The 23,726-nt window shown below is 48.3% G+C and overlaps 1 protein-coding gene across 2 annotated transcripts in view; it reads right to left on the bottom strand.

The window, feature by feature from the left end:
• Nucleotides 1-23,726, bottom strand: part of MPV17 (mitochondrial inner membrane protein MPV17) — a 411,576-nt gene that overhangs the window by 2,846 nt on the left and 385,004 nt on the right. For both annotated transcript variants that reach the window (XM_078647178.1, XM_078647177.1), the window contains exon 7: nucleotides 10,444-10,496. In XM_078647178.1, the coding sequence (XP_078503304.1) occupies nucleotides 10,444-10,496 (53 nt within the window). The remainder of the gene's footprint in view (nucleotides 1-10,443; nucleotides 10,497-23,726) is intronic.

Below are 23,726 nucleotides of genomic sequence, written 5' to 3'. Positions count from 1 at the left end.
GGCCAAAACGATTCAGAAAAGGGGGTGGTGATGGACAGAGCATCTGAATTAAGCAGAACACTCCTACCCAGTCAAAAGATCAGGGCTTGATCCATCACCGTTTTTTAGCTCACTGCACCATCCCAGCTCAGAACCTGGCTATATGCAAATTAGTCTGACCCTGGCCCAGTGCATCATGGGAACAGGGCAGACCAAACTACCAAGCCAATTCTTTACTGGAAAGGAAACAAGCTTCCGGGGACCGGTTTCTGGCATTACAGCCGTCTTCGGCCCGGTTTGCTTGAATCCTGATGGTGCAGTGAGCAAGGGACTCATGTCTGAGCATACCCTTCCACTCCTATAGTGGCCAAAACGATTCAGAAAAGGGGGTGGTGATGGACATAGCATCTGAATTAAGCAGAACACTCCTACCCAGTCAAAAGATCAGGGCTTGATCCATCACCGTTTTTTAGCTCACTGCACCATCCCAGCTCAGAACCTGGCTATATGCAAATTAGTCTGACCCTGGCCCAGTGCATCATGGGAACAGGGCAGACCAAACTACCAAGCCAATTCTTTACTGGAAAGGAAACAAGCTTCCGGGCCACAGACGGCTGTAATGCCAGAAACCGGTCCCCGGAAGCTTGTTTCCTTTCCAGTAAAGAATTGGCTTGGTAGTTTGGTCTGCCCTGTTCCCATGATGCAATGGGCCAGGGACAGACTAATTTGCATGTAGCCAGGTTCTGAACTGGGATGGTGCATGTGAGCTAAAAAACGGTGATGGATCAAGCCCTGATCTTTTGACTGGGTAGGAGTGTTCTGCTTAATTCAGATACTCTGTCCATCACCACCCGCCTTTTTGAATCGTTTTGGCCACCACAAGTGTGGAAGGGTATGCTCAGATGTGAGTCCCTTGCTCACTGCACCATCAGGATTCAAGCAAGCCGGGCCGAAGACGGCTGTAATTCCAGAAACCGGTCCCCAGAAGCTTGTTTCCTTTCCAGTAAAGAATTGGCTTGGTAGTTTGGTCTGCCCTGTTCCCATGATGCACTGGGCCAGGGACAGACTAATTTGCATGTAGCCAGGTTCTGAACTGGGATGGTGCAGTGAGCTAAAAAACGGTGATGGATCAAGCCCTGATCTTTTGACTGGGTAGGAGTGTTCTGCTTAATTCAGATACTCTGTCCATCACCACCCCCTTTTTGAATCGTTTTGGCCACCACAAGTGTGGAAGGGTATGCTCAGATGTGAGTCCCTTGCTCACTGCACCATCAAGATTCAAGCAAGCCGGGCCGAAGACGGCTGTAATGCCAGAAACCGGTCCCCGGAAGCTTGTTTCTTTTCCAGTAAAGAATTGGCTTGGTAGTTTGGTCTGCCCTGTTCCCATGATGCACTGGGCCAGGGACAGACTAATTTGCATGTAGCCAGGTTCTGAACTGGGATGGTGCAGTGAGCTAAAAAACGGTGATGGATCAAGCCCTGATCTTTTGACTGGGTAGGAGTGTTCTGCTTAATTCAGATACTCTGTCCATCACCACCCCTCTTTTTGAATCTGACATCACTATGACACAACAGCACACCTTCCCTCTCCTTAGTCGGAATGTGCAGAGTATGGGAATGCTCTAAAACGGTACAAAATCCCCCCAGAACTGCGGTGCAGAAAGGTGGATGTGGCTCTCCTGCAGGAGACGCAACTCGCCGGTGGGCAGGTCAATGCTCTGCAGCAGAGATGGAGGGGTTGGGTGCACGGCACAACCTTTTCGTCTTATGCCCGGGCCCACTGATATGGACTTGGCTGGGGATGCCCTTGCACATCATGTCCGCAGATATCGATAGAGCGGATTGGTACGTCTTCATTAGGGGACGTCTAAACGGTGTTGTGTTGATGTTGGGCAGTATGTATGCGAAGAAAATCAAGCAATCACAGTTCTATGACTCCCTGGCCCCGCTGTTGGCGCTCGCACCAGAAACCCTGATGCTTCGGAGAGGGGCAGGAAATTATAACACTATTGCAGATCTGAACCTGGACCGCACTACTCCACCACTTCTGGACCTTCCGACTGTTAGACTTGCGGCAAAATTACGAGGATGGTGCTCACACTGGGGGTTACTGGACACTTGGCAAGCGTGGCATGCCTGAGGGAATACTCCCCAATTTATGACTTGCATGTCCACCTGAATGACTGGTTGTGAGACCGGCCGTCCATAGGGTTGTCACCACTGTAGAACATTTAGCGCGCACACTATTTGACCACAATCCAGTACTTCTTGGCTTGGCTTGGGGGAGACGTTGTTAATATTGAAAAAGTTGATGCTGCTATGAAAAATTATACATTCATTTACAAGAACAAAATTGCATCTTTATTTATTAATTCATCAGTTGTAAACTCCACATCAACTCTGACTCGCAAATATGTAGTCAGGCAAGCACTGAGACCTAGGCACGAGGTTATTGGTTGATAGGTCACAGTTGGGATGGCATGTAGCCTGCAGACACAAGCGCAAACAGGAAACCTTAGATCAATCCCACAGATAGGCGCAGCGACACTACAATGGTAATGGGAGATTGGATGACACCTGGACAAGTCACCCACTGGCCACCTTGTGTCCACCATAGGTCGAGGCCCACCTGCATTTCCCATTAGTCAATTTTATTATTCCAAAGGCAGCAACTTCTGCACTATGCATGGATCACCAGAAACCTTTTATTACCTACGATCAACTATATAAAAGGAGGCCGCAGACCGACTGTAAATTGAGACAGTCCTCAGACTCTGTGCCTGTAACTGTTCTCCCGGCCGCTATGTTTAATTAAACAAACTGTTCCTGTTTCACCAAATGCCTCTTGTCTCTTGTTTTTCAAGGAATTTCATGTTCAAGCAACAACGTATCAAGGCCAAACCCACATGGAGTCTGACAGCCTGTCTCTCTTTCAGAGAACACCTAGTAATTCTTATCAGTGACTATTTTGATGACAAAACAAGGTCAACAGGAAATGTGGCTACTGAATAGGAGGTGTTCAAGGTGGTGGTCCGGGGATTCGGCATTGGGCAGTTGGTGGGGCTGCGTAGGTTTCTGATAGATTGGCTGACAGCACTGGAAATTGATCCAGTAGACGTAGAGCGCTCCCTTCTCACTGATCAGAAAGCATGCCCTAGACTGTCGGAGCACAGAGAAAATATTAAGATAGTCGCTGAGCAATTGCACACCCTCAAATGGAGGGTCTACTTGGACAGCTCGCACGTGGAAGGAGGGCGGGTGGGTAGGCTGCTTGCCTGGCTAATTGTAGCGGTCCAGCGCGGTCATTCCACCACCCGCATCAGGCATAGCCAAGGTCACCTAGTATACTCGTAGAAGGAGATTCTTGATGTATTCACATCTTACTATCGGCCTTTGTATGGTGCACAACCGGACACCTCGGATGCGGTACTGGACGGGTTCCTGGGTAGAACGCAGCTCTAGTGCCTGGACCATGAGGACCAGGAGAGCTTGGGGGAAGAGATTAGGGCCGCCATAGCAGACCTAGCAGGGGGGAGACACCTGGTACCAAAGGCTTACATGCGGAGTTCTATCAGATGTATGCTGGGGACATGACCCCAAGACTTGCTGCGATCTTTGCCCACTCGGAAGGGGGACGCCTGCCAGCTACCACTCGGGAGTTTCTTATTTGTTCAGTACCCAAGCAAGGAGGGGATCGCTCCGAAGTGGGGGCATATCGACCTTTATCAATGTTGAACATTGATAACTAAATACTGAGCAAAATATTGGTGGGTGGCTGCATGACCACCTTGCCACCCTTGATCCTAGTCATCAGAATAGTTTCATTCTACAGTGCAGCACCTCATACAACATCCGTAGATGGTTTCGCCTCCAGCACGAAACACCAGAAGAATATGTTTGAGGTGCCCTGGCCCTCTCCGTAGACTTGTGCAAAGCCTTTGACATGCTGGGTGGGTCCTACTTGCAGGAAGTGCTGTGGAGGATGAATCTGGGCCCTCGTTGGCTGCGCCGGCGCTTGTGAAGGTGGGGGCGGCATCTCTGAATCCTCACGGGTGTTTCAGGGAACGCGCCAGGGTTGCCCCCTTTCCCTAATGCTCTTTGAGTTGGTTGTGAAACCCTTGGCCAGTATAATGAGGATTGAGGGCATCCCCTGGGGGATACCATTTCAAACAGACGTGCATGTAGTATCCCTGTATGCGGACAACATGTTAATTTATCTGAAACATCCTGACTTGGGTATTCTGTGGTGCATATCTGTACAGGAGGATTTGGGTGAAGCCTCTGGTTTTACAACTAATTTGGAGAAAACATATGCCTTCCCCTGGTTCCTGGTTGAGCTGACACGCTTGTTCTGTATCAGACCCACACAGTCAATTGGCACCGACACAGCTGGAGTATTTGGGGGTGCATGTATTCAACCATCAAGAGGCCATGCAGGATGTTAACCTGGTGGTTACCTTGCGGGCACTTAGAGGTGGTGTTAAATTTTGGCATCTTTTAGGCATCCCATTATGGCGAGAGTTGCTCTTACCATGATGGTGGTCTTTCCATGGGTCCAAAATTACTTTACTAATTTCCTGATTTGGATACCTCGGGGTTGGTTTAAGGCCCTTGATGCCGTACTCCGGGAATTAGTCTGGGATGGAGGGCGGAACTGTGTGTTTCTTGCCACCTTACCAGAAGCTGCGGCCTTGGGTGTCCCTGAAATGAATTGTACTTCCCCTCAGAGCAGTCGCAGTAGCTGGCCAGATGGTTAGTGGGTACAGAGGCTCAGGATCTTGTTTTTTGTAACCCCAGGCACGGGTTCCCTTGTGGCTTGGCTGCTGGGCCGGGTTATGTCATCGCAACTTTTGCCCCTTTGCGATGAGGTGTTGGAGTCCTCTGGCGGCGAGATTGCATCATCCAGTGCTCTATGCCCCAGTGGTTTCCATGGTGGTACTTGCTGCCTGTAGGGAGGGATACTTCAAGGAGCCCAGATTGGAGCAATGGCTTGAGGTTGGAATAGAGAGGGGATTGCTACACAGAGGACACGTTGCCAATACTGGAGTCTTTGATGGAGAAGAGTGGTCTCCCTGGCACCCAGTTCCTCATGTATGGGGGTGGTGGGACGACCATGCGGAGCTTGTGGGGCAGACAGTGTCCCAGACCCATGAGTTGCTGCAGGTCCTTCAAAGTTTTGGACATGTGCACAAGCTGGTCTTATGGCTATACAAAATCAGCATTGGAAATGGTGATCGGCGATCTGTCACGTAGACGTGAATGGTGGGAGGCAGTACTGGGCGGAGGTTTCAGGATATCTAGTGGGGGTTGGCTATGGAATAAGTCCACGAGGGCTTTCGTAACACTCGCTTGAAATATACGCAATTTAACTAGATTGATACCACATATCTGACCCCCCACACAATAAATGTTTGCAGCAGACGGACCACATGCAATGTCCTAGATGTGCCCTGAGAGACGCTGGATTTTTGCATTTGGTGTGGGAATGCCCTGCGATTAGGCGATTCTGGAGGGCAGTGACAGCTGACGTGGACCGTACACTTGGTAGGAGGGATGTTGGCTCCATGGCCCTTTGTTTGTTGGGCATTTACCCACGGAAAAGACAGCGTAGAGTACATGACAGATTTCTTGATCTAGCCATGGTCTTGGCGATAAGGCTACTCGCCCTTCATTGGAGATTGTGGGAGGGGGAGGGTCCCCGCACGGTTGTTGGAGCTCATCTCTGGAGCTATGGGCCAGGGAAGAGGCTGTGGCTCTACAGTGTGAGAAGAGACGTGGGTCCGGAGACAGCCTTTGTGGGACTCTGAGTAGAAGTGTCAGAGGCATTTCACGCTCATGTCGAGAATTGTTCCTTGCCCCGGACCACAATAACACATGAGGGCCTAAGCGGGACACACATCAGGGAAGAGTATCAGTATATTTACCCAGGCAACCAAGACGACCATACCGTATGCATGGCCGTCAGATGGCATTTTTTAGCCTCCCTCCCTGCCTATTTGAGAAGTTATCATTAATTATGTCCACCCTCTCTGCTGAGTCTAGTGCACAAACGGTTATGAGTAATCGATTATGTCTGCCAAGTTATGAGTCACAGTTTCACGTTTATCTTAGTTTCTCTAAAGTTTTCCTCCTACGCAGGGTTGGGCTGAGACATTGATACCCAACTGTAGTAGAGTAGGGTCAATGCTGATTGTTTGTGTCTATATTAGGGGCTGTCGACACTATTCAGCTATAGATAAGACTTGAAGGGGGTGGGCATTGTTTCATGTCTATTTTACAGCTGTTCATACATACACTGAGGCATTTGGATAAGCTCACCCTAATCGTGCTGAGCCCAGCAGGAATAAGGGATTCCCGGGTTCTTGGTCTTCGCTGCAAGCGCTTAGAGACCTTTTGGGGATTTGGCGCTCTACAAATATAAATTAACATAACATAACATGCCCTGACCTGCCACTGTATTTGAAGAAATGTCAATAAGGAAATATTTAAAATAACATTTCTCCTGAGGATTGAGAGGGAAGTAGCACCCTACTCACAGCCCCAAACTGACATCTTTCATTCTTAGTTTGACCAATGTCCATCACCTCCTAACAGCATCAAGTCCTCCTAACCTCACACACCTGCTCCTTTCCAAATGATGCAACCCATGCAGCCCCGCAGCAGACAGAGAGCTCACCATGTCCTGCCATCTCTGTATGTCAGTCTGTCAGTCTCACAAGGAAAGAGCCCAAGTCACCAATGTGCCACTCTTCTAACACTGCCATATGTAACATCTATTGAACTAGTCATTCTACGAGCCTATCCTATGTGCAATCCTCTGTTGCACCTAGTCATAAACTAACTCTATCCCTTTCAATTATTGCCCTGTTAAATTCCTCCCTTTCTTCTCCATAGCAGAAGACATGTTTTTGAATCAGCTTCCTACCTTAAAAGGATGCCCCCAGTTATTAGACCTTGCACAGAATACTCTCCACGGTGGTGGCTAACTCCAGCCTAAAAAATCATCGACTACCGACACGTAAATACCTAGTGCAGGAATTCAGGAGGATACTTTGGAAGTTCTTAAAACTATGATTGAAGTCCTCGGTGTTCTGGGTTATGTTAACATTGGGTGAATGGTTCAGCATATGAAATATGTGAGTTTCCAAGTAAGGGCCCAAGCTTTGGCCACGTCCAGCCAAAGTCCAGTAGTTTTTAGAAAGTAAATAAGGCTGCTCATATCTCAGCCTTAGCTACTGAGTTTCCACCACACCATCCTTTTGAGGTCAGAGGTCAAGAGCCCCACAAAAAATCACAAACCTCAAGTGGAACATGCCCCAATAAATTCCAGAGCTGTGAAAGATTTGACAACATGCAAATCTGTGACATTGGGAAGGAAGTAGTGCTGGGTGGATCCTGATTGGACAAATGGCTTCTGACATCAAGGAGCAGAGCTGGGGATTTTGGTCAATTACCACTGCTTTCTCAATCTGTCCTCCAGCAACAAAGCTAAACACTCCTCAGATGAAGACAAAGAATGACCAGAGGTAAGAGGAGGGTCAAACGCCTGTCACACACTTGCCTGTTGGCCCGCTAGATCAATACGGCCTATGTCACATCAGTCTGTCGCGCCTCACGCGGTGTATGATCAGCCGCGGTCTGTGCAAGTAACAGTGGTGGGTGGTGGGGCTGCATGGGGGGGGTGTTCGAGGGACGATGCAGAGGGAAAATGTATTATTTATTTAATTTTCCCTCTGCATCGTCCCTCGAAATCCACCCCTACCGGGCTCCACTGCCCCACCGCTGTTACCTGCATGGACGGCGGCTGTTTATGATTCTTTGTCTCTTCTGCTAATCACCATATAAGTTTACAACACAGACGCCTCTCGAAAGAGGCTACTGTCATTCAGGATGTACACTCCACCTGGAACTGTATGCTCAGGGTGCAGTATGTATCCTACCAAAACGTTTGAAGGCGTGTGATCAGGAAAACGTGAGGTCTGGTCATTTATGAAGCGTTGTACACAGAACAGCATGGCGTATGGCTGCCCGTTGACACGGGACGCGGGTTACAGACACTAGCATGCGATTGGAGGCTGGAGTCAACATGTAATTGAAACTGCACTGGACTGCATGTGGAACAGAGTTTTTTAACATATTTACATTAACCATATTTACTTACAGCCTGAGGCAGCGTTTGATAATACTACCATCAAGTCACACCATTTTGGATAATTGGTAAAGCCACAATTAGAACCCAGGTCCCCAGTGTCCAAGGTCAGCGGCTAATTCACTAGGTAAAGTCACTTCTCACTGGATGGAGGCTGGGTTTGGTCATGAATGGGTATTAACAGGGCGGGGCTTGCTCTACAAGGTTTGGGTCCAGGGGCGGGGCTGAGACTGGATGTGGGCGTGGTCCCCTATACATTTTAGTGCTTGATGAAATGTGTGTTCCTAGTAGTACAGAATAATTCAAATGTAAATACAAAATATATGCTGGAGACCAAGGGTCTGATGTATAGTTGTGCTGTAATGGAAAATACTATGAATTGTGATGGAAGTAAAATGTATCCAATGGCAGAATTCCCTCCAACCGGTGGAATATAGCACGTTACAACACGTGCATTCACAACGCAGCAGTTAACGCGGTCGTTACAGCGACTGCGTTGTTACCACGTGTGCCATTACATCGCAAGTCGTATCAAAGACTTGCTGTAGTGGATGCGCTGGACTTAGGAATAGTATTAATTACTATTCCTACTCCAGTTTGTGCAACAGCAGGGAAGGTGTTGGATTTTAAATCCAACACATTCCCTGGTGTTGCACGTCCTCTACAGCAAGTTGTTGATACGACTTGCGATGTAATGGCATGCGTGGTAACAACGTTGTTGTTGTAACAACCGCGTTGTAAACTACAGCGTTGTGTTTACAGCATTGTAAACGCTGTTTCCCAACCGGTGTGGTGATAGAAATCCCACTGCGGACTCTCTTTGGATCCAGCACTTCGTTCTCAAGTCACATGAGTTCGCTTCCTCTTCAATCAACTCTCAATGAGTCCCTCAATAGACTTTTGGTGAATCAAAGGGAAACAAAAGACAGGCTCGATGGCGTGGACAAGAGCTATGAGACGGAGTGTGGTCCGCACCAAACACACGCACAGATGCGACAAGTGCAACTTGCTATATTGTTACTATGGGGGTCTTGGTTCCCCTCGCTCCCCTCATCAGTGGTTATCGATGGCATGCTCCACTCTGTCCATCTCCATATGTACCATCAACGATCTAGAAGGAGGGACCACGGACTGTTGGAGATGTGACTCCAGATCAAAGAGTCATAAAAAGAAAAGTCTCAGGAGAGTCACAGTGAGAACGCAATAAAGTCACCCACAGGAAATTTGGTGACTACATGAAACTGTTTTCTAGCAAGATCAGTACCAGAGTTCAGCCAGACTCGTGGCACGCGCAGGAGAGGGTTTACAATATCTAGATTCAGGCAGGGAAGTAGGCAGACTAGGTGGGCCTCGTAGACTCTGGCTGCTGCCAATATTTAGTCCTCATCGATGTCTTTGTCGCTCTGTATATATCGCTTTGCTGAATATTCCCTGCAGGGGCGGCCTTAGGCATGTGCAAGCTGTGCACCTGCACAGGGCCACCAAACCCCAGGGGCCGCCGCGCCAATATATATCCTTAATATAATAATCCTCTGAGGGTGGATACATATTTGCGTGGCGGCCCCAGTGGCAGGGATTTGGCGGCCTCCGGCTCTGTTCCACTTCCAAACACCCTGACCCCGCCTCTTCACTGGACTCCGCGCTCCGCCCCGCTCGGACCCCCTCTTCCGGGGCCCTCTACCTACGCTCCCTGCCCAGGGCCGCCATGAGCCTAGAGCCGCCCCTGTTCCCTGTGATTCTTTAAGAAATGTCACCCAGTCAAAAGGTCTGTGGCCCAGGTACATCCTGTGAGTGAGGTCCACAGTTGTGGTGGTCGGAGTGGAGACTTTAGAGGTTTTAACCGTCCAACACGTCATGGGACATGAAGGCGTGCAAGCGCACAGACGCACACGCAGGCACACACATGCACTTGCAACACAGGGAGACAAGACATAGAGCCAGCACTGATCGCATCAGACAAATTACATGTGAAATAAAGTCCCCCCTCATCCTGGGGGTGCTCAGGTAAAGGAGCTGTCACGATGGGTCAGTGACTAAATGCACACTCGTTGACCTATGTGGTGTTCTGGAGGACTCGAGTCTGAATCCTGGCAGGGCAGACTCAGCTTTCCATCCTTCTGGGATCAGTAAACTGAGCACCGTCAATTGGATTACAGCAACATCTGTTCTTTACAGTGCTTAGAAATGGCAGAATTGTGTCAGAAAACGGTTATTATTACTAAAGCACAACACATGGACATACAATAACATGACCTTGCCTCATGTGGAGGCTTAGTAACGAGTATGGCATGAGGAAGGTTTCAAAGTGGTCCTACCTGTAATGCAGAGGTATGAAATAAAAATTAGCCATCTGTACAGCTGGCCAGATCTAAAAGAAAAAAAAGACAAATTAACAAAAACAAAAATATATATAAAAACAAATATGGTGAGTGAAAGAAAAGGAACAGCTAGATTACTAGTAACATAGAACATTCCTAACTTCGTTCTCCCTAGGAGGAAACATGTATCTTGTTTTTACAAAAATTGCATCTCATGTTATTATATTGATACAGTAGAATACACACTCTGGGCCCGATTCACAAAGCGACTTACGACTCGTAAAGTTACGAGTGCAGCGTATCTGCACTCGAGGCGGAGTATTCGCACTCGGAGCACAATCTCCGGACTGCAGTGCTCAGCGTGGGGATTCCGCCACAAGTGCGGAGACTCTGCACTCGTAACTTTACGACTCGTAGGTCCCTTTGTGAATTGGGCCCGCAGTTCTTTCACACAATAGGAATCCTATTTTCATGTATTTTATGAGGTGACAGAGAAAGTTAAACTCAAAACCTGAAGGATTTTGTGGTTTCCCTCCTTTTCCCCCAGTTTTTCCCATTGGTGAACAGTCAAGGCAAGCGCTGCCAGGCTTACGCAGCTTTCTTCTGCAGACACCAAGCAACTGAGGATTTTGGTATGTTTTAGGCTCATGTTGGCCAAAAGCCTGCGAGCAGGGCTAGTCAAGGAGCTGCCCTCAAGACTAATGGCAGATGCATATACATTGATTCATGGCTCCACCATACCTCGGTAACCCCTCAACATATGCCACATTAGTCACTCTTTATTAAAGAAGCCAACTCTAGACCCACAAAGTTCAGGTATGTTTGATCGTCTGATGAAGCATACTTCTTTCTCCATTGCTGGACGAGCATCGGCTGCTCAGGTACAGAGTTCGATTCAGAAAAGGGGGTGGTGATGAACAGAGTGTCTGAATTAAGCAGACCACTCTTACCCAGTCCAAAGATCAGGGCTTGATCCATCACCGTTATTTAGCTCACTGCCCCATCCCAGCTCAGAACCTGGCTATATGCAAATTAGTCTGTCCCTGGCCCAGTGCTTCATGGGAACAGGGCAGACCAAACTACCAAGCCAATTCTTCACCAGAAAGGAGACAAGCTTCCGGGGACCGGTTTCTGCCATTTCAGGCGTCGTCGGCCCGGCTTGCTTGAATCCTGATGGAGCAGTGAGCAAGGGACTCATGTCTGAGTATACCCTGCCACACCTATAGTGGCCAAAAACGATTCAGAAAAGGGGGTGGTGATGAACAGAGTGTCTGAATTAAGCAGACCACTCTTACCCAGTCCAAAGATCAGGGCTTGATCCATCACCGTTATTTAGCTCACTGCCCCATCCCAGCTCAGAACCTGGCTATATGCAAATTAGTCTGTCCCTGGCCCAGTGCTTCATGGGAACAGGGCAGACCAAACTACCAAGCCAATTCTTCACCAGAAAGGAGACAAGCTTGCGGGGACCGGTTTCTGCCATTTCAGGCGTCGTCGGCCCGGCTTGCTTGAATCCTGATGGAGCAGTGAGCAAGGGACTCATGTCTGAGTATACCTTGCCACACCTATAGTGGCCAAAAACGATTCAGAAAAGGGGGTGGTGATGAACAGAGTGTTCTGAGCTGGGATGGTGCAGTGAGCTAAAAAACGGTGATGGATCAAGCCCTGATCTTTGGACTGGGTTAGAGTGGTCTGCTTAATTCAGGCACTCTGTTCATCACCACCCCCTTTTCTGAATCATTTTGTCCACCATAAGCGTGGAAGGGTATACTCAGATGTGAGTCCCTTGCTCATTGCACCATCAGGATTCAAGCAAGCCGGGCCGACGACGCCTGAAATGGCAGAAACCGGTCCCCGGAAGCGTGTTTCCTTCCCAGTACAAGAATTGGCTTGGTAGTTTGGTTTGCCCTGTTCCCATCATGCACTGGGACAGGAACAGACTAATTTGCATATAGCCAAGTTCTGAGCTGGGATGGTGCAGTGAGCTAAAAAACGGTGATGGATCAAGCCCTGATCTTTGGACTGGGTAAGAGTGGTCTGCTTAATTCAGGCACTCTGTTCATCACCACCCCCTTTTCTGAATCAGGTACAGAGTTCAGCATCTGGCTGGAAGTCTTCGGGCTGGCCTCTGGCCGGGCTTGAGCCCCACCAAGGTTTCTGGACTCGGATGGCCTATGGATGGACGAGGACAGCAGATCTGGGCCTTCATGCCTTACAGCAACTTTAATCAGGATCAACTATCTACTGCTGCTACAGACCCCTTCTCGTCTTGGCATCAAGGGTCAAAAACCAGATTACCCCAGTGTACTGGCCCAATGGAAAACACTGAGTGAGCTCCGAGTCAATCTGCAAATAAACCTGTCACCTGGGGGTTTGCACAGCCACACTGATTTTATGAATTCTACCATTGTTATTTCCGGTGCCACAGGGCCCCCCCCCTTGCTTCCAGTGCCTTTAAGGGGGGAGCCTTAGCAGCAAAACGGGGTGTGAGTGTGATTAGAGTTTGCTGAGTCCCAGGGCCTGTTCTCAGGTTTGGATTGGGATTAAAAATCGGCCCGGGCACGCTAAAAAGAATTTTGGCCCACATTTGCATATTGCCTTTCCACAAACACTGCTTTGGTGAAATTTTAATAAAATAAGGGGCGGGTTTAAAAAAATGCACTGATTAGTTTACACTGGTGAAACACACTTGAAAAAAGTGAGGCCACTTTTGCTCAGGCTCCCCGCCCCCGCTCAATATGTATATATTAATGGGCCGGGCCAGCGCAAGAAAGGGAGTGACACCTCTGCCCCCTTGGTTAAAGGGAGGTAACGGACGCCTATCTACCTCCAAAAAAGGCCACTCAGGCACCCACTGGGCACCTGACGGCATCCGAATAACGCAGAAACCGCCCAAATCCCCCAGGCTGCTAAAAAAAGCAGCCCACAGCTGGAACTGGACAACGGCCCCTCGGGCATTGCCCGAGTGTCCGCGTTACCAATCCGACACTGCCTGTTCTGCTGCCTCTGGGTGAGACGTGATTGCTTATATCAAAAGAACAAAACAACCCTGCCAGCAAATGATATCAAGGGCCCCTCACGGGATCCACATAGATAAAAATGGGGTGAACATGAAAATCAGAGCCAATGACTTCACCAATGCTATAGTTTAGTACATGATACTTTTATTTTTTTTTCTTTAGCAGCAGAACGGGGTGTGAGTGTGATTAGAGTTTGCCGAGTCCCAGGGCCTGTTCTGCTGCCTCTGGGTGAGACGTGATTGCTGCCGACATCGTGCTTAGAAAAATGGTTCCGCGGGCGCGCAATGACTTGAAATAGAGGAACAGAAATAACGGACAGTAAATGACGAAATGAACACGTAGATGTGCGTTTATTCTGTAAATATCTACTCGGAAATACTGATAACAGCCCTGAAGCGCCAACTTCACGCAGGCACGCACGGCTCGATGGATGAAAGGTCACTGAAGCGAGGGCATGACCCGGAGGCCCCAGGGCAGGTGAGGCGTGACGCGGCCTGTGACGCAACCCCAGAGACAGGTGTAGAGCTACAGGGCTCCTGGCGTGCTATAAGAACACTGGCACGGCGAAGAGGCCGTACTAGAATAGTACATGGAATAATGAATGGGTTATTCACTCTAGGATGTTTTTGTTACTTTATTGGAGCAATCAGCTCCGACCCCGACCCCCCCTCCCCCCCCCCTGGCCCCACTGATGTCTTCTGAGCGGGGGGGGGGGGCTTCCCTGGGTTATATGTGGGTATTACTACCCACAGCACTCCCATAGCGCCTCGCCCGCTCGCTTCTCTGCTCCCCACCCCATATATGCGAACGGCAAAACACAGAAATGTGCTTTTCTAGCACCTGGTGGAATCTGTAGGCGGAAAAAAACCACAGCATGTGAATTCTGCACACACTAGGAATCCTAATTTGGGAAAATGCTGACACTCGGAAAAGGCCAAACCGCGTGTTTCTCTTCCTTTCAGCAGCTTCTTGCATTGTTTCCTCGTGGTCCAGGCATACTTCTGACGTCATGCCTTGATTGAACCAAACTCTCAGGTGACTCCTCCCTCCGTCTGATGTCAATCACTCTGGGGCCTGATTCACAAAGTAGACTTCTTGTCAGTATCTCATGGCCTGGTTGACCCAATATTCTGCACATCTTCATTAAACTTGGATGCACAAAACCCCGCTCAGCACCCACACATCCTCGCCTGTTTCTTAGAACAGGACTGGTGGAATTGCACACGTCCATTCGCAAACGGTGAAAAAAATCTGCCTTTCCGCACTTAATAGCCCGAATTTGCAAATTTAACGTCAGCATTAATTTGCGCCCGTTTCTGGTTGGGTTTGCCTGCAAAAGCAGGAGAACACAAACAAACTTCTGAGTTAGTGTGTACAAGTGCCACATTGCAGGCCTTCCCCACTTTCCAAACAGATTCACATTTACAGTATTCAAAACTGGTACGACACGAGTTTCTAGTTCCTTTAGGCACTTGTGTGAGTCCGCGTGTGGCGTAGATGTGCAGGACTGCTCCAGGGATTCTCTGTGAATCCTACGAAAGAGTGAACTTTCTCCCAAACTAAGGCATCTGCAGTTCTACTTCAACACTTTAATCGTAAGGTACAGGTTGATCTATCTAGGACCATGTATATGACACTCACCAGGTGCGATGTGGTACCAAGGTCGTGCGCCAGCCTCAACTGCGGGATCAAAACTCAAACATGCAGAGACCCTCACTCTGCTTAATCTCGGCTCCATGACCACCTGTCCACCGCGGTCAACTACTGCCTTGAGTTGGGGCAACACTTATTAGATGTAGGTCTCCCAGCTATCCTGACCTCAGGCTGGTGGCTGTCTAATCTTGGGTATGTCCCAAATCTATCTCTTGAGTCCATAACACAGGTTCTAATTTGTCCATCATCTCAGCTATTCCTCCCATTTGAAAAAGTTGCTTTCACCTCCTTTTTTAGGTCTCGCTGGCGTTGCAGGGCGAAGCCCTGCCGCCAACGAGACTTATAGCTGCCTTGCTCCCTGCCAAGGGAGTCAGAGCAGTGAGCGAGCAGATACAGACCTGGGCACGAGCCGACCCAGGTCTGTGAACGCGCCGTGCTTGAAAGTGGAGCAGCTTGTGCACGTTTGTTGCACTTCAGACGTCCCAAGCACAGCCAGACCAATTATCACAGCGTGAGACTTCACTTCCTCAGGCGCCAGCAAGACCAATTATCCCAGCATGAGTCACCACTTCCTCTGGCGCCAGCAACAATTATCACAGCATGAAGCCCACTTATCCCAGCATGTCAACAGGCGCCTCAGGCTGCTGGAGCACTCAACTATAATTAATGCACAGTTGAGTGCTCCAGCAGCGTGGGGCGCCTCTCGGCATGCTGTGATAATTGAGCAGGCATATTACTGGCGCCACCACCACCCTTCATTAGTCATAAAGGCTGCATAATTAGGGCGGCATGCTCTATTTAAACGTGCAGCACTGAACATTTTAGAAGGCGAATCAGCGGACATTCATTGGAGGCACGACCTATTTGAAGACGCTTGTTTTACTGGGGTAAGTTCTGTGAACTGTTTAGTTTGTTTTTCTTTATTGTAGTCTAAGTGGCAGGGTTGGCTAAATTTTGCGAGAATTGGAGGCACAACCTATTTGAAGACGCTTGTTTTACTGGGGTAAGTTCTGTGAACTGTTTAGTTTGTTTACTTTATTATAGTCTAAGTGGCAGGGTTGGCTAAATTTTGCGAGAAAAGGAAAAATATTCAGGAGATGATGGTATGGGGCAAGTGTGGCACATGTATAATTATGCATACACCATAGAAAAGCAAGTTGCAAAATGTCCGGTGTTCGGCGGATGGGTTCACTGTGCTGTTGCGAACAACATTCGTTGGCCTGATGTTCTCTTAAAGGTTTTGGGCGTTATTATGCAAGTATATAAATCAATGTGCAGGATGCTAGTAGATGCTAGCTGTCTCTGCCAGGTGCTAGCTGTCTCTGCGCCTGTCAGGTGCTAGCTGTCTCTGCACTTTGAGATGCTTTCTGCTTCTGCATTTGTGAAGGTTTGCTGGAAATTGAGATGTTGCCTGTGCCTACAGTTGTGAGATCTAGGCTTTGCAGCACTTGCGAGGCGCTCTCTAGGTCTGCACCTGCGAGATGCTGGTTGTCCTTGCACCCCTGAATCTCGGCTTTCAATTGACTTGTGAGAAGAGGGCTGTGTCTGCACCCGTGACATGCTGTGTCTACACCTGTGACTTGCTTTCTCTGCACCCGTAACATGCTAGCTGTGTGTGTGACATGTTGACTGTCCTCGTGAGAAGCTGGCGGCTGTGCTGGTGGTATGCTGATTGTGCATGTGACATGTTGACTGGTTGCCCTTGCACGGTTGATGTAGTGCTGATATTAAGACTACACCTGCAGTCCTGGCCTGGCTGAGGATTTCTGGGGTGCAGGGGTGGAGTGCGCTGTATGTGTGGTTGGGATACGGTACCTGGCAGGAGTGTGCATGGACTGGTGTGATGTTAGTAGCCTATTGCCCAGAAATGCCCAGTTTGAAACACATTTTCAGTGCTTAATTTGTGCCGGTGCTCAGCACCGACAGTTAATTCAGAGGGCCGGGAGTATAAATTCCTTCTTTTGCGGTCAAAATTTCGGATAACTGTTTAAAATAAAATAAACATACCTGCGAATATAACTGCCTGAGGGAATTCCTAATATGTCTCCACAGACTGGCCCACCGCTTTCACTGACTGGCCCACCACGGCGTTACTGTTCCGGCATTATGAGTGTGTATTTGTATTCTGTGATTGTCTCGGCCCTCGTCAATTAGTGAATAAACAGAGCAGGGTTTGCGCATCCAATCATCCATGCCCTTGCTTGATACAGCCTGTCTTCGCCCTCCTATTGGAAGATTTCAGATGAGGGCTGGATCATTGCTAAACGTAGGCAAGGTAGGCTGTGAGACCACAGGCAAATGTAACGTAAAGGCATGTGAGGAAAAAGTAAAAACGCAAACTTTTCTTTCGCTTTGCTGCCTACAACTGCCAGCGACATGTGGTGTTCATGGTTCACAGCACCCCAACTCCTCCTATTAGCATTCTGCTTAGGGCTGTGCCTGCTGGCCTCACACCTTGTTTATATAGTGCTCTTTCAGGCAGGAGGCTGCTTCAGAGCACTAATAAAGACAAAACAAACCTCTGAGATCCTTGCTAATAAAATGTCTCTCGTCTCAAGGCATGGGTTCTATAATATAATAAATCCCTGGAGGAGCATGACTGAGATTAGTTTAGAGTTCCAATTATAAAGGATTACATGAGTGCATAACACTTTAAAGCCAGATTTATTTACGTAATTTTATAGTGCAACAAATACCCTGGGGTGTCTCGGCGCTGTGGAGCTACTGGAGTCAGCCATCCTCTTACTGGTTAAACAACCATGTTTTTAAGAGCCTGCGGAAGCTCATCAGGTTCGGGGCATTCCTCAGCTTGTTTTATTTCGTGTCGAGTATTATAGATTGTTTGTTTGTAGATGTGTGCATTATTTTAAAAATGGAATTCACAGCCTTGAAGAAATATGCAGATGGGAACAAATGTTTGGTTTATAGATAAAAATATACAATGTACACTGTATTTACATGTATACATAATATATATTAGGACATTTGTACTTTTCAGCTTCAACTGCAAAAGACGATATGAGGAGGTTGTGGCAGGCCTTCCTATGACACAGTACTATTCTTGCCAATGCTAACTATATCCCCTTTTAGGGCGTTTTCGCTGCGTGCTTAGTTTGAGGGTGGCTGCATGGTTGTCTAGCACTGGTTCGTGCTACACTAGGGTGACCATTTTACTCCAGGTCATTATGGAGGCTATCTCCAGTCCTGAACTTTAACCTCCAAATCACAGATTTTAGGTGTGTTAGGCTAATTAGTTCAATGGTAGCAAAACAGGGCTACTCCACCCAGAATGCATTGGGTTGCGACCAAAGTCAAGGGCTGGAAGAAGTGTCTATAATAACTTGAAGGGACGTGATCTCCTTGTAATGCACATAATTAGTTAGTGAGTGCTTTATTCAGCGAGTTGTATGTTGTGCAGTCATTCCCAGGTCTTATCAAGCCATCAGCATCGGAGTCTTGGCATTCATGAGCAAAATACATAATTTTTAGGTCTAGCCTGGGCAGCACATGCGCTGCTCTGCGAGGCATGCTGTATTCAAGTTTGGATTTGAAGCTCCGCCCACTTCCCCACCATATTTTTCATTGGCTTGTGTCATTGTCGTTTGGAAACTGTGATTTACATTGGTCAATATACTTAGAAGTCCCTCCTTAGTACCGCCATGTCTCATTTCGTATCCTCCCATCAGGACACCCCCTGTTACATATGTTGTTACTCGTTGGGCTTTAATTACAGCTTCCAAGCACTATTTGGTTATGTGTTACTCTTGCCTGCTGTTGTAGGCAGGACACCCTCTTCCCCGTTTAGTTTTTTTCTTCATAGCACGGCACGCCATGCTGATGCAGTGGTGGCTGTGCCTTTAGTTTGTTGTTTGCGGCCCGAACGAGGCCACATGTTTTTTTTTTCTTCTATTTTTTCACAAGCGCCCCATATGGCGCTTTCACTTTAATGTTGGCCACGCCCCTTTCTTTAGACGAGCCGCGTCTAAAGAAAGGTGCGCGGCTGCTATTAAACTGAAACCGCGGCATGGGGCACTTTTACAAAAAAAACATTTGTTTGTCAGCTTGACAAAAGGATGCTTTTTTTGTAAAAGCGCCCCATACTGTGTTTTCAGTTTAATGGCAGCAGCGCCCCTTTCTTTAGACGTGGCTCATCTAAAGAAATGGGCGTGACCGACTTTAACGTGAAAGCGCAGCATGAGGCGCTTTTCCAAAAATTGCATTTGCAATGCAATAGGTCACACATTTGCAAGTGTTTAAGCTATTGGCATTGTCATTTACAATGGCAATACCTCAGACTCTCATAAATGCGAGACCTATTGCATTGCAAATGCTTGTTTTAATTGTCAGATCCTTTCGAAGACCTTAAGACTAGCTTCCTGTGGACTTTGGCTGTCTGTTCATCCAGGCAGGTGTTGGTTACCTCCGGAATTACAGCACGGCCCTATATCTGGGCCATCCTCACTCACAACTTCATCGACTCCGCCTGGTGCAGACGCGGCAGCCCATCGGTCGCTCGGTCTCCATGGCCATGCCTCGCGTTCCCAACATCTCAGATGTCTGCATTAGCTCCCTTTCTAAAAGTCTTTGCATTTGTGACAATAGTTGAGTTTATCAAGAGCCCATTGATTGTCTGCAGACTATCTGTTTGCTTCACTATTTCATCTCCTGTCTACTCCGGTTTCCAAACGTTTATAGAACTCATAAGGGCAGCGCTCTTTCTTCAATCTTGTTGACAGGATATGGAATTTCTATCCTTTATCCATTCGCTGGACTGTTAATCATCTTGGCGTCAGAAAAATTCGTAAAGTTGGCTATTTGGACAGTAACTCCTTTAGCCCTCCGCTCTTCTAGATCCCGAGATGTCTGGAAGTCCAAAAAGATAATTGTACGCTATCAATAAATTAAACTAATAAAATAAATATGGAACACACAGACATTGATGGATACATGCTGTCTTTTCAGGCTTACCGCTGATTATTTAAATTATTAATTGAATGTAAATATATATTGCATGGATGTCTTCAAATTCTGACATGGGTTTATGGTGGACACCCCTGTACTAAAATGACTCCACGGAAACACATGAATATGTACAATGGGCTACACGATAAATCAGTCGCTCATTATATCGCGTCACACTTAGGTTTCGGAAGACACACCGCATGAAGGCTGCTCTCCCTTGAACTCAAGAGATGTCCTAAGAAAGGAAGGCAACAGGCAACAGGTTCTGGTGCCTATGGGTGCTGTAAAAGTTACCCAAGCGCCTAGAAGTTACCGTCAGGCTCTGGCAGAGTCCAAAGAGGCTGAGCATTTCTCAGTCACGCAAAATGAAGCACCGGGATCCCATCAGGTCACCGTGGCCAGCCGGGCTTGGGTGAGGGTTCGGCTTGCGCTGCTCAGTTGGAGCTGGTTGTGCTTCCGTTTAGATCCAGTTGTTGGTTCTCAATCAGCATTACGATGAACGAGCCCGATCCAAATGTTACTGCTGAGGATCCCCTGGATGCAGGAGGGTGGGTGAAGACTGGGTAGCTCATTTTCTGAAGGTATCTCTTTTATATCCTTCCTAATACATCTCATGATCGTCCCGGATTCCTGGAGCTGTGCGCAGAGACAGAATAAAGGTGCCTGGGCTGGAAGCTCAACCTCTTTTGGAGCTTTGACTCTGCAGCGGGACAAGCCTTGAAGACCTGAACTGATGGGCGAGCATGCGCTGGGGAGGATTGTGGACATGACTGCATTGGCCGGCTGGGCAGCCAAGCAATGTCTACAGGGGCCGTGGCATAGGCGGCTGATGGGGCGCCTTTAACCTCTGGTAACCAGCTGGATGACCTATTGCAGGTGCCCGATGAAGCTCTAGTAAAGGTGTGACAAGTGGTGATTGGCACGGCTAAAGGCTGGTGATGAAACGTTTAGAACTGAAAGCCACCTGCCACTCTTATCTGAGCATCAGCGCCAAACATGCTCATCACATACTGCCCGCGCTTTTGAATGCACCACTCTGTGCCCCCGGCTCCCACCCTGGTCACTCTACAATGTTCCCATTATGCGTCATTTCTGACCTCAATTACCACTTTCCCTGTTGGAAATGTGGGCATCGATTTTCTGTCAATAAAAAGAGCAGTGTGAACTGAGATTAGCTAACATTAGCCGGTGTTTACACTGTCCTCCATCTTGCCTCAGCATCCAATATATCACGTGATAACTGCTGCTTATTCCTGTTCCAAATAAAACTTGTCTAGTTTTACCTCAAGTAAGGATAAAGTGTTTTCATAGCAATATCCATTGTACTAAATCACGGAGACTTCTCACTGTCCCGGGCTTAGGTTAAAACAATGTATTACCCTAAACTGTGAATCTAAGACTGTGCGAATGGTTGAATCTCAATGTACAACTATCCTAAGAGGATCCGCAAATGTATTCTGTAGTAAAATGTTTCTTCTCGCTTGTTTCCCATTTGGTCCAAACCTTGGGAATCGTGTAGTCCCACAGAATGTATGAAACTCTTTGTCTTAAGGCCTATATATGTGCGTGGATTTCTGTAACAAGAGGGACTCCCTTTTCCCCATTTTAGAAGGCAAATCTATGCCAGATTTTATTCCAGAACTTTACTTATTTCTTGTACTTATGATTTATATGCTTTGCTGCTAAACCTACTTATGGCATATTTTTGTAATTTGCCTAATAATTCTTATGTAAAGCATCGAAACGAGAGTCTTTGTCATTCTTATGAGAATGTATCAGTATTATTATATAGGTTCCCGTAACTAGAAAGTGATAGTTTTGTCGGGGAACACAAAAGTCTGCATAGGGACTATACCGCTCCCGGTCCTAGATGTTGGCATGTCCCATAAGTTAAAATTGAACTCAGATTTGCACGCCGACAGATCAATGCTTGTGATTTACAAAAGAGGTAATGACCAATCAATCAATCAATCAATACATTTATAGAGCGCACTACTCACCCGTAGGGTCTCAAGGCGCTAGGAGGGGGGAGCCGTTACTGCTCGAACAGCCAGGTCTTCAGCTTCTTCCTGAAGGAGAGGTGGTCTTGGGTCAGGCGCAGGTCGGTCAGGAGGGAGTTCCAGGTCTTGGCGGCCAGGTAGGAGAAGGACCTTCCTCCTGTTGTCGTTCTTCGGATGCGGGGGACGGCGGCGAGGGCGTGGCTGGTTGATCTGAGGTGGCGCTTGGGAGCGTAGAAGTTGACTCGGTTGTTGAGGTAGCTCGGGCCTTGGTCGTGTAGGGCTTTGTGTGCGTGGGTGAGGAGCCGGAAGGTGATTCTTTTGTTGACGGGGAGCCAGTGCAGTTCTCTCAGGTGTCCGGAGATGTGGCTGCGTCGGGGGATGTCGAGGATGAGTCTGGCTGAAGCGTTCTGGATCCGCTGGAGTCTCTTCTGGAGCTTGGCGGTGGTTCCGGCGTAGAGGGCGTTGCCGTAGTCCAGTCGGCTGGTGACGAGGGCCTGGGTGACAGTCTTCCTGGTCTCGGTGGGGATCCACCAGAAGATCTTCCGTAGCATGCGTAGGATGTTGAAGCATGACGAGGAGACGGCGTTGACTTGTCTGGTCATGGAGAGGGAAGAGTCCAGGATGAAGCCCAGGTTGCGAGCGTGGTCCGTCGGTTTGGGTGCGGAGCCCAGGGCAGGGGGCCACCAGGAGTCGTCCCAGGCGGACGTCTAAATGTTTATCACGTTTCTGTGTGAGATAACATTTATTTTATTTGTTGTTATTGTTTAGAGCTCAAACTTTCAGCGGAATGCTTCTGAGCACTAGTAGAACATAGATGCGCACACAACATGATGGAAAACTGCGCTCATGTACAATGGCACACTTTCCTAAAGTGATGTGACACAGATAATGTATAGATTAGTCTTTAAACATAAGCAAGTATATTGTCTCTAACATTCACTGCTTTACCTTTACAGACAAAAGACATATACATTAAGGTTTGCATTATATGTGAATACACACATTGCAACCATATAGTGGCAGTCAACTGACCCTCTAGTGGACTGCTCCCGTCCCTGCACAGCTCCAACTGGGGCTGTATTAGAGTAGGTGCTCTGGTGGAAGTCAAGCTACCCTGGCTGATGAGGGGTGAAACTCCGAAACCGGTCCTAGGATCAGGGCCGGACTGGGAACCAAAACCGGCCCTGGCAAAGTGCTCAGCCGGCCCCCCGCCCCCCGGGCGGAAGGGGGGGCGAGCGCTTTGCCAGGGCCGCTTTTCAGCCGATTTTGTTACAGGGCCGATTTTGCAGCTATGCTGCAAAAACGGCTCTGCAACAAAAACGGCCCCCAGGGCCCAAAACCGGCCCCCACCCTTGCGGCCGACCGGGGGATTGCCTGGTGCCCAAAACGGCCAGTCCGGGCCTGCCTAGGATGCTTGTTTCCCGTCCAGGGAGGACCTGGCCTGGCACTTCGGGTAGGACTGTTCCCATTGGGCGCAGGGTCAAGACGGATTTGCATATGGCTGGATTCAAACTGGAATGGCATGGTGAGCAAACAAAACGATGGATTTAGGCCCAGATCTCTGTACTGGGGTGAATGTATGACAGTGTTCTGCATTCTGTCCATTAATTGTTCCTTTTGCACAACGCAGGACCAGCATATCTGA

This window comes from Lissotriton helveticus, chromosome 6 (assembly GCF_964261635.1).
Source record: "Lissotriton helveticus chromosome 6, aLisHel1.1, whole genome shotgun sequence".
In the NCBI taxonomy this organism is placed as follows: Eukaryota; Metazoa; Chordata; class Amphibia; order Caudata; family Salamandridae; genus Lissotriton; species Lissotriton helveticus.
The sequence above is the reverse complement of the archived record's forward strand: the minus strand, read 5'-3'. Positions and strand labels throughout refer to the sequence as shown.